The sequence below is a fragment of the Gracilinanus agilis genome, chromosome 1 (genome assembly GCF_016433145.1).
Source record: "Gracilinanus agilis isolate LMUSP501 chromosome 1, AgileGrace, whole genome shotgun sequence".
NCBI lineage: Eukaryota > Metazoa > Chordata > Mammalia > Didelphimorphia > Didelphidae > Gracilinanus > Gracilinanus agilis.
The window spans coordinates 296,134,917-296,147,239 of record NC_058130.1 but is presented as its reverse complement, the minus strand read 5'-3'; the positions used below and the strand labels follow the sequence as shown (position 1 = coordinate 296,147,239).

The 12,323-nt window shown below is 35.9% G+C and overlaps 1 protein-coding gene across 1 annotated transcript in view; it reads right to left on the bottom strand.

The window, feature by feature from the left end:
- Positions 1 to 1,815: 1,815 nt before the first annotated feature.
- EFNA5 (ephrin A5) overlaps positions 1,816 to 12,323 on the bottom strand; it is a 340,811-nt gene continuing 330,303 nt past the window's right edge. The window contains exon 5 of the mRNA XM_044662522.1: positions 1,816 to 1,937. Within this exon, the coding sequence (XP_044518457.1) occupies positions 1,816 to 1,937 (122 nt within the window). The remainder of the gene's footprint in view (positions 1,938 to 12,323) is intronic.

The following is a 12,323-nucleotide window of genomic DNA, read 5'->3' as shown; positions in this document are numbered from 1 at the left end:
AAACTAATATATAAAAATCCTTTTCATTGGAATGTGTTCCATTTTTCACATTTGACATGTTCATTACAGTTTTTGTGTTTTGTTCATGATTTTGTTTTTGTTTTTGAAAGGCTTGGTTTCAACCAACATGTCTTGCAATAACAAAAAAAAAAAAAAAAAAAGGTCTAGATTTTTTTTTCCATTGGTCTGACACATTTCCCTGACTATGCTTTGGAGTTCACAGTTCATGGCAGCCTGGCCAATAAAAACCCCAAATGCAAGGCTTGCATTTCCTGGTGATCAATTTGTAAATTCCATGTTGGCCATGCTAAGATTCTTTCAACAGGGTCATCCTGCTTTTTTTCAAGAAACAAGATATTTCCCCACATTTCTAAATGTATCAAGGGATACCACATCTTTCACAAGTTTAAATAGGACAAGCATATATACTCACTCTCAGCATAAAGTATATCTAAATAATGTATTTTCTATTCTAGTGGATCTTTAAAAAAATATTTTGTTAAAGTCTTTGGGACCCCATCTAGTTAATCTCCTGTGGATAAACACGTTTCCCCCCACTCTTTAAGTTGTATCTGAAAGGGAAAGAATATAAAAGCAACAATTTAATTTTTATTCCAGTTTTCCCTTTTGCCCACCCAATCAATGTTGACCGACTCTCCTGGTGGCAGGGGTTTCATTTCATTTCCCCTGTGGTAGTGGTGGAAAGTATAGCAAGGAGTGAATTTTAAGGTAGGACCTTGGGGGGAGTGGTTAAAAGGAGAGAGTCAGGGGAAGGCAATAAACCACTGGAGAACCAGCGTTCCAGAATCACATGTCCTCTGGCCAGTGATGTTCTTTCCTTGGTACATTATCATTACCCAGAGGGATATGCCAGGCTATATACTCTATCCACTCATCAACCCTGGCTTGTCAGCCCTGGGGAAGGTCACTTTATTCATAAAAATGCCTCTTTGTGTTTGTAAAACAAATAAACAGAAACATTGTAGCACCATGGTGATCTATTTTCAAAGAAAAAAAAATCTGGTATGCGCTTCCCAGTTAAAAAAAAAATAATTAGAGGCACTCACATACATACCCCCAGTGTACTGCTATCTATGGTACCACGCTTGCTTTGTGTTAATATCTCTACATGTAACCTTCTTTCAAAATAAAGCTTCTGCAATAGAGCACAAGTCTTACTGTCAGGATTTCTTAGGACAGTCTTTTTTCTTCTTTTTTTCTTTTTTTTTTATTAAAGAAAACCAGTGTCTTTACCTTTTAGAAGCCTGCTAATTTAGGAACTCCTAGAGGAAATGATGTTACATTATATCTATTCTTAATATCTCCCCTCCAGTCCTGACATGGTGACAAGATGTCCTGCACGATCATCTTACAGTACTGAATGAGAAGGCATAAATATTGTATAGGAGAGTAAAATCCTCCCGGGGTTTTCCTTCACTGACTGCATCTGCCACTATTCTTCCTTGTCCACATACTGATGCTGCTGTAAGCTAACAGAGGTGAGTCCTTTGAAGAGAATGCACAGGAGCATAAGAATAACTGGTGTCATTATAACCATTTGGCTTTTTCATCTGGAGTCCATTTAATTTGGAAAGGGCAAGAAAAACCACGGACAAAGGGGAATGGGGGGCAGACACTAGTTATGCCTCCCAAGTTGTTGCTTATAGTTCAGGCTGAAAGGGAAAAAAAATAAAAAGAAATCTGACATCTGCAAAAACCAATAAAAAGTCCCTTTCTTAGGATGAGCAGTTAGGTGGATCTCTGATGTTCCAAGATCCTGATGTTTTCTGTGACAGGTTACTGGAGTAAAGTGTGCTATAATGTCAAACTCATCGCCAGGAGAAACAGTAGGATTGCCAAAAGCCGACTGGGTATCCTTGGTGTTTGTGCCGCGTTCTCACCACGGGATGGCTCGGCTGACTCATGTACGGTGTCATCTGTTCAAATAGAAAGCATACATTCCAATGAGATTTCACATCCTTAATAACTCTCTTCCAGTGGCCTGCTGCTAACAGAATACACTACCCTCCACAAAGTAGGGTAATGAACCTTGTGCCATCATTGACTTTCATGTTTCTACAATCACTCATTATTTACAACAAAGAAAAGGCACAGAAAATTGTTTTTTTCAGCAGTATAAAAAAGAGCAGAAGAAAAATAGTCCAATTGTTACCATGTATAAAGTGCTCTATCTCACCTTTAGCCATGCGCACCTTGTACATGAGCCTTTGAATATTTTTATATGTTCCTCCCTAAGTACAAAATCCTAATATAAAACAACTAGTTCCTTGGGAAAAGAAGTAGCAACTTTGGCTTATCAGTGGGAAAAGGTAGCTGTCCAACTGCCTCTTTTAAAGCCTTTGCAATATTAATCTTGAAGGCCTGTTGAATGCCTGGATGAATTTCCAGATTTGAAAAATTAAAGATTAAAAACAATCACATCCTAAAATGAAACATATAAAACACACAGTGAACCTCAATATGTTGGTGGCCACCAGCTCTGTTGTGATTAGTCCTTAACTATAACATTATTTACATGACAAAATACTCTAAATCCAAGATTCAATTACTTTAATTTCTGAGAAAGGCAGCATGGTATAGAATTCAGGGAGAGGAGGGGGTATTGGGGGAGGGGATGGGCAAAACTAAATAAGGATAACTAGCACATGCTGATTTAAAAAAACAAAACAAAACTACAGGTTAACATTCATCTATGTTCTATTGTATTTTTATTTATTTTGTTAACTATCTCCTAATTATAATTTAATCTGCTTAGAGAACAGGGATATTTCTACACCTCTAGTATAGTAGATAGAGAGCTAGACCAGAAAAATAAGGGTTTAAGTCCTGCCTAGGACACATCTTTTGGCTATTTGACCCTAGGCAAGTAGATAAACCTCTCTATTCCAGTCAGGCAATTCTCTAAGACCATAAAGTTGCAATCTGCAGTTACCTAGGGAATTTTTCACCCAGAGTTCCCTATTCCAATTAAATTAGAAAACTAGTCAAAATAATAATGCTAAACTCTCTCTGGCTGAAGTTTAGAATATAAATTATCAGCATTTCTCCTTTATGTTCCTCTAAATCAGTTATTCCCAAAGTGGGTGCCACTGCCCCCTGGTGGGTGCTACAGCTATCCAGGTGATGGCCACAGGTGCCTTTGAGGGCGGTGAATAACTGTAAGGAGGCAGTGATAGTATGTGACAGGGGTGCTAAGTAATATTTTTTCTGGAAAGGGGGCGGTAGGCCAAGAAAGTTTGGGAACCACTCCTCTAAACAAAATTAAGATGGTTAAACTTCCTCTCAACCTCTGCTTTAAAGCGATTTTAAGAGATTGCTTCTGACTTTTGAAGCTCTTTCTGATTGATGATTCATATAAGGCTTAATTTTGGAAATGGGAGTTTTATGGCAATTAATTATTTAATATGTACTTTTTTTATATACCTAGAATGCTCTGTTTTAATATTGAAGATTTCAATTAAAACTGGCTTCTTTGTAGCTTTAGCTGCTTTTCAGATGCTTGGGGTTAAATGTGGGTCTCTTCAGCAGATTCATTGAATGTCAGTGAAAGTTAAACCAGGCAACACAGGAATTGTCATGTTGTATCAGACCAATGGTCCATTTATTTCCCCATGATGTTCAGTCTCTTACAGTGACACCAGATGAGGACATAGTAGATGTCCGCGATATTAACTTCAAAAGGTTAAATGTGACCTGAATCTCTAAGTTTTCCTACAATGCTATGATGATTCATTAATTTACCTTTTTGAAACATCTTAATTTTTGCCCTATAAACATTGAGAGGCAGCATAGATTGGAGAGACAGCAAGCTAGCCTTGGAGACAGGAAGGCTGGGATTCAAGTGCTGCCTCTGACATATAATGGCTCCCCAAGCATGGTGAGGCAATTAACCTCTCAGTGCCCCAGGCAACTCTCTTAAGACTAAATTGCAGAACAATTGTGGAACCACTTTGGTAGAAGGGGCTTCCTCACCTGGAGTTCTTTATGACAATGAAAATACAAATGTGGTTCAAAACAAACAAACCTGTAGAACAGGGAAAGCTACATAATTTATTATTTGCTGTGTGAAATAGGGGGTCCTTTTTATCTCAACCCAGTAAAAGCTTGGGGGGGCTGTCTTTTGCTTTGGGTTTCATTAATTAATTTGGTTCCTTTGGTTCATCTTATCCAATATCAAATATGATTTTTGAATGTTCCCTCTCTCTCATTCTTTATCTTTCTTGCATGAAGAACTTGAATCTTTTGTTTTTCATAAGGAAGTAACAACATAAATTTAATCATTTTAGCTTCCCTTCACTTTAACTTTTCATGTCCAACTTCTAGTATTTAGTCTAGGATAAGAAAGGGGGTTAAAAAGGTGGGAGTGAGAAAGCAGGGGAAGAATGGGAAGAGAGAAGGATGAAGGGGGGATATGCAGAGTGTTGTCAAGTACTCTGGAATCCTCCTAAATCTCTACTATTATTTATCTTAAAAATTCATTAAATTGGTATTTAACAGAATAGCTAATCATAGCCCTGCAAACATGCTGCGGTAAAATTCAAACAGTTCCATTGGATTTTTGGAAGCCACAAGATACTGACAATCAAAGTGAAGTGGTTTGAGAAATACCTACTTAAGTCCAAAAGGGCTCTAGCTGCTGACAGATGCTTGGGTTAGTTTTGCTTTCAGGTGTATGACAGGGTCAATAGACTTCATTCTCCCATCATCTATAAAAATATGTGTTGCTTGCTCTTCTTCTTTGTATACTTGAGAGTAGGATCCCATAAAGGTACATGAAATTTACTTAGCTTTATTGACAATAGGGGATAGTGCTACATGTGCTTATTTATGTAATGACTACACATACTATAGTTGTACTCTGTGGATAGGGGTAGCCTGGTAATAATAAATATACCATCTAGCAAGTCAGCTTCCCCACCCCACTCTCTGAATCCAAGCAAAGCCTCTTTGATTTTATCATGACATTCTGCCAAATAGTCTAACATCAGGAATTTAAGTTATTTTATTTCTCCTCTGCCCTCCTCCCTTACACCTTTTATTTCATAATAAGATAATAGATTCTCATTTAAAGGAGAAAATTCATTTTATAAATTTCAAAATTGATCCCCAGACAAAGCAAATTAACCAACCTAAGGTGTTTTATGCCACTAGGATGGAACTAGGATTCAATATCTGTCCAGTATCTGCACTCCTGTCAAATGCACCACACTACCTCCCACAGGAGTTTCTAAGTAAGGAACAACGATGGACTGAGCAATGAAGCATTTGTGAACTAGAAGGCAAAAGACCTCAGTGTAAGTCCTAGATCTGTCTTTTAATAGGTGTTTGACCTTGAGCAACTCAATCTTGTGAGTCCTAGAGTCTTCCCTCCAGAAAATGGGAATCAAAATAGTAGGGCTTCCTATTTCCAATATTTACTGTGAAGAGTTCAATAAAACATAATGTACTCAACAAAGGGAGAAATCAGGACTGGTGCTACAACTTCAATGGTGGCAAGAAACTCCTTCTTTCAACACAAGCTGCCATCTTCTCTACAATGTAATCACAGAAAATTGTTGAAAACAATGAGGTATTTTAAAAAGTTGGTCAGAGTCACAATGTCAGTTATTTTGTCAAAGTGTCAAGTCGAGCCTATTAAGGCAATATCATGGAGGGCCCATACTCCCTGGCATTTTTTAATGCCTTTGTAAAGTGTGACCTTGATGCAAAGGACATCTATAGCATAAGAAAAAATGAGAACCTGATGAGAATTATTGGATCAATTTTAATTTTTTTCAGGTTCTTATGCATGAATTACAAAATAAGATACACTCTAATGGATCAAATCAAATAGTATTTATCAAGCAACTAGTTGCTTCTAATAGAACATATGCCTGAATACATGTGATTGCTTAAAATGTCAACAATCCCAGATGTCTTAGAAAAAGTGCAATTTTTAAATTCTCCCACATAATCCATACTTCATTTTCACAGTCAGACAAATAAAGTCTATGAATTCCTGAATCCTGGCACACTCAAACAGGGGTTAAATGAGAGATCACTAGCAATATTTTTGAAACTTTTATGTAACGTATGACATGGCCTATTATCTTCCTGTGACTTTGGCAGGCAGAGTATAAAAGCACATAAAGAAGGCAAGTAAATTCCAAAGACAGGTTAAAATTAGTACACAATGCAAATGGCATGCAATTGAACTCTTTTGGACCAACTGGATTCATTAGGATGTGTCTGTGAACATTAGATGAGAAGGAAAGTAATCTAATCTATCATTTCATGGCTTTTCTTGATTTAGTGCCTAATATAAACATGTTGGATTTAGCTTTTCATTATGGTTTTTCAACTAATTGCCCAAGTTGACCACTACTACATAAACGGTGTCTAATCCTGTGTATAGCACATAACAATGTATATCTCCTCTTGACCAGTGCCACAAACAGCTCAACTAATAAGTGGCTGAGACAGTATTTGAGCTCAGGTATTTCTAACCCCAAGATCAGAACTCTGTCCACTGTTCCAGTTGACCTCTATGGCTTCCTTTTAGCTCTAAAATGCTATAATTCTCTGCATGTACTGAAAAAATGATAGTGATATCAAATAACCTATTTCTTACTATGTAGATGTTTTTAAAATCAGAGATTATAAAGCTTTCCATCTAGGCAAAAATATTTGTTTAAAATATATATTTGTGCACACACAAATATATTAGTTTGTTCATTAGAATACTTGCAGAATCTGATACTTTTACAGACAGACCAGAATACTTAAATTTTTTAGTTATAATAAGAAAATACGATATAATCATTTAGGAAAAAAGTTTGGGTAGAGAATGAGTTGAGGGAAAAGATGAATTATGTTTTGGATCCATGGGACTAAAAATCCTTCTATTTATTGTTGAATTTAAAAGTAATTTTAAAATAACATTAGAATATTCATTTTTTCTAGTAACAAAGTGGCTATAACATCTGTGAAGCTTCCAAATTAAAAGAGCTTTTCTTACTAGTCATAAAAAAGCATAACTTTTGAAAATATTACTGGAGAATTTGGTGTAACAAACATTAATAAACTGCTTACTATGTGCAGACAGGTCTCATAGCAAAGTATATAGAGTATAGGATTTAGAATCATGAAAACATAGATTTAAATTGTGCCTTTGATATTTACCAGCTAGGCATAAATCATTTAACTTCTACTGACTCGGGCAATTCTCTGAAACTTAGCCATGAAGTCAATTGGTTGTATTTGGTGGAAGGAGTGTACTGTGAGAAATCACTAGCTTTTCACGAATATGCAAAGTACCTGTACTAGGTGCTGGGAATTCAAAGACAAAAGTATGGGAAGTGATATAGAGCAATTTTCTGCAAGTATTATGTTTTCCTCTATCCTACCCACCTTCAGACAGAACCTCAATGAAATCAGTAGTGCCATGTTATAAGTCAAGAACAGTGGCCTCCTGGGTCAACACTTCCCAATATATTTAGTCTCTTCCATTAGAATATAACTCCTTGGGATGTCTCCAATGCAGTGCCTAGCATATAGTTGGCACTTAAGATGCTTTTTCATTTATTTATTCAGCAATTAATCTCTGTATTATTGTTAAAGCAACCAAACAAAGGCAACAATAGCTAATTTAGTAACTGATTAATAAATACTGATTAAGTACCTATTATATACCAATCATGGGAGGATGACCCCCACAGTTTGAATCTGGGCAACTGGGACAATGACAGTATCTTCTACAGTATAGAGAAGAATGGGGAAAGGAATGAGTCTGATGGAAAAGATAAGAGTTCTGTTTTAGACATGCTGAGTAAAGAATTCTATTTCTCAGTGTCAAGTGAGTTCAACAGCTCAGAATCAGAAAATTTTAGAGTGTGGAAATGACCTTTGTGGCCGTTCTGAAAAAGGAATATCCACTACAATATACCTGACAAGTTGCTCTCCAGCCTCTGCTTCAAGACATCCAATGAAGAGGATGCTACTACTTCCTGAAGCAGTATATTCCACTTTTTGATATCTCAAATTTTTCCTGACATTTACAACTAAATTGCTTCTCTGTAACTTCTGCCTAATGCTTCTAGAACTGCTTTTAGCCCCCTCCAAAAGTACACTTTAAATACCTTTGTCACATAACTCTTCAAATACTGTACATTGCAAACACATCACAAACATGGCTATCAATCCTCCTCTTCCCCTTAATATTCTCTCCAGTTTAAGCATCAAGTATTCCTTTGACTGATTTCATATGATTTGTAATTTAAGGTTCTTTGCCATCCTAGATGCCCTCTCTAGATACTTTTCCAGCTTATCAATGTCCTTCCTAAACTATTTCATTCAGAAATGAATATAATACTCTAGATAAGGTCTATTCAAGGCCTTCTTAGACCTGAAAGTTATGCCTTGCTTAAAATAGCTAAAATTTTCATTAACTTTCATGCCTGCTACATAATATTGCTGACATATATTGAATTTGCAATCCACTCAGACTCTTAGATCTTTTTTCTTTACAAGTTTCTAACCATGCCTTCTTCATCTTGCACTTGTGAAACAAATATTTTTGAATCTACATGTAAATATATATTTCTCCTTACTGAATTACTTAGTCAGCCTAGTGCTCTGAGTCCAGAGTATCAAACTTGCAAGCAGTCAGCAAAATTCCATAGTACAACCTAAACTAGATTAAAATATAATTGGGCAATTTTAAATTAAATAAATAAAAATATAATGCAATATAGCTAATGCTAATTTGTGGTTTTCTAAAGTTCATATGCAGTCCAGAGAGATTCATTTCTATTTTCATTTGACCCCACTGCTCATTTTGTATCCTGACTTTATCATCCATTATATTAGCTTTCCCTTCTTGGATTTGTAATATCAAAATATCATATATGTGCCATTTATGCCATTTTTATCACTTATAAAAATATTAAACATAAAGGGCCAAGTACAGATCCTTAGGGCTCTCCACTGGATAACTCTTGCAACATTTGACATTGAACAAATAATAACTATTCTTTGAGTCTATGACTAGTTCCAAATCCATCTAATTATATTATAATCTATTCCATAGATCTTGATAAGATACTTTGTTTAATAACCAGGTAAATTATATCAATAGTGTTACTCTAATCTATAAGTGTAGTACCCCTGTCAAAAGTGGAAACAAGGTTAGTCTGGCATGAATGTTCCCACTAAAGCCATGCTAGCTCTTTGGAATTACTACTCCTTTTTGTAAGATGCTTACTCACTATTTCTTTAATGATCAGTACTAGATTTTTTCTAAGAATGAAAATTAAGCTCACTAGCTTCTAGCTTTTAAATTATTTTTTTTTTTTTGCAAATTGGGCCATTTGCTTTTCCAGTTGTCTGTTACTTCCTCCTCCCAACCTCCATTTTCTAAGGTCTTTCAGTAACTCAGCTATCAGGACTCAAGGATATAATTCATCTGGACCAGGTAACTTAAATTAAATAAGGACAACAAAGTACCCTTCTACTATCTCCTTACTTATATTGGGCATTTATTCCCTATTGGTTATTTTTGTTCTGTTTAGAGTGCAACCATCACTCTCTTTTGCAAATAAAACAGAAGCAAAATGAGAATCGAGCAATTGTGCCAAAATTCTTAGTAATTATCATCATTCCTTATGCTTCAATCAGGGACTCCATTCTTGACTTTTCCCCAACATAACTTTAAAAGCATCTTGCTATCCTTGTTTTTCTGTGCCAGTCTCAGGTTATTCTGATATTAAGCATCCCTGATACTATTTTTCAAGGATCATATTATGCTCTTATAGTTCTCTTTTGTTAACTACCTTTATTTTCCCCTTGCTTTTTATTCTTCAATTGGTTAGTCAATTCCATGTACATCTACATCAATCTCTTGAGATAGCTCCCACTTTTCCTTCTCAAATGGAATTATTTCCCTTTGAGCCTTAAGAACTTCATTCTTGAGGGTTTCTCATCACTACTGGACTGACTTCAGATGTTGAATTTTAATTCATGGAATTGTATCCATGCAACCTTCCTTAGAATCCTGAAATATGCTCACATCCAAATCTAGACAGATTGTGCTTGGATTTCCTTTTCTCTATCACAGATTACAAGAGGGAGTAGTCATTTCCCTCCAGGATTCTGATTATTTTTAGTTTGTCCCTTTAGTGAAAATCAGATCCAAGACGAAATTTTCTCTTTTGGTTCTTCAATCATTTGAATGATGAAGTTGTCAGTAAGACAAAATCAAGATATCATCAGTAGTTCTGCTTTTGCCAGAAAGCTCTAACAGATAGCTAAATAACCAAGGTCCCCTATTACTACTATATCATGCATTTTCAGCAGGCTCAATGCCTATTATGTTTCCTTTTTCTTTCTATGTAGTCTGTCACATACTCTGATAACAAATTTGCTTTTATTTCTCTCTATTGAGCTTCATCTAAATGCTTTCTACCATCCTTTCCACCACTGACCTGGAATTTCTTCACAAGTATGCTTTCTTCTTATTTTTAAGTCATCTTGTCTCTCTTGCCTGTTGCCTAAAATTTGAACATTTGTGTATTTTCATCTGAGGTTATTATTTTAGCTATCTTGTTTTTTAGATTGTGGTCTCCTGTGGACTTTTAGGCATTTAACTATTATTTTACATTCATTACAGCTACTCTCTGTGGAGTTTAGCTTGGTAGATATATAAAGGCAGATTTCTTCCTCCTTCAGATTATTGAGGAGGGATGCACTAATGATAGACTAGAGTGGAAAAGAAAGGTGAAAAGTGTTCAAAATGACAAGGGATGGGTCCCATGTGTTTTAAATCCATTTTGATTAAAATGATAAGACACCATGCCAAATAAATTCTTATAAAGTCAGGAAATTGTACTCAGCCCTGAGAGATGCATTTTAAAAAGAGGTCCTAAGACGAGTGGAATAACCTTTCTCTTTCCACTGTGCAGCACCCTATTCTCAAGACACCATGCCTAATAAATTCTTATAAAGTCAGGAAATTATATTCAGTCCTGAGTGAGATGCATTTAAAAAAAGGTCCTAAGAAGAGTGGAATAACCTTTCTCTTTCCACTGTGCAGCAACCTATTCTCACACAAACAATTAAAGATGATGAAGAAACACAAGTTGGAAAGATATTCTGGTTGGAATAGAGAACGGAAGGAAAAGCTTTGGGAGGAACTTTGGAAGAGTAACAAAGTATAGAGGGAGGGGGGTGGGTAAAGATTGTGAATGTTAAAAGAAAGGAACACACGACCATTGCAAGTGGGAGAAAGGAACACACGACCATTGCAAGTGGGACTGAGGGAAACTAGGGAATAAAAGATTAGTATTAAAAATGCCTTAGACACCAATGCCACAGAGAGAAACATCAAAACTTTTTTGCAGCCATGACTAGGATTACACAGGGAAGGAGTATTATGCACTAAGCTTTGTTGAACCTTGTAGCTAGAAAGAGAAGAAGCTTGGGGATAAAGAAGAGCAGAAGGTGAAGGAAGTGGGAAAGAACTCTTTCTGGGTCAACTTAATGAAGTAACTTAAATGAGCAGAGAAGACAATTTATAGGAACTGCAAAGGAATTAAATATATAGAAATGTAAAAGAAGATTTCAGGAGGTGAATAATGAACTGAAATGGGGGATTTTAAAAATCTTCTCCAACCTCCATACCCATTCACCACTGGAAATAGTACAATTCCCTTTGTATTTCTGAGGAAGTAGTTTTAGTGCAGAATGTTATGCTTGTTGCAAAAGGATTTCCATTCTAAACTAGTGCCATTTCTGCCCCAAACTTGCTCATAAACTGTGTTTATGGGTAAGTCATTTCTCTCTGAATATCAGTTTTCTTGTAACTAAAATAGACAAAATTAGATTATTATTAAGGCCCTTGTATGCTCTAGAATTCCGTGAATCCATGTAAAAATATTACTGCTTAAGTAATTTTTTCAATAATAGTCTAAAGGGCATAATGGAGTTTTCCAAAATAATTCATTCTTAGCAACTAGGTCTGATTTTACTGATGATACTTTTAATTTACTTGATGGGTAAGATATGGAAAAATAAAAATGTTTCAAAAAGATGACTATTTCTTTCATTTTCTTAAAATTAAGAATATCCTAACTTAGTGATGGCAAACTTTTTGGAGATGGAGTCCTGGGTCCTTGTTATGCAGAGATTGAAGCATGGAATCCCTGCAAAATACAGGGTCAGCCTCACACAGAATTCCAGGGGACCCCCCCCCCCGGAGAACTTTGGGTGAGGGAACAGTTTAGAAGGGTTTGGACAGTTGCTTTGTGGGGGTTGAGGAGTGCAGATCA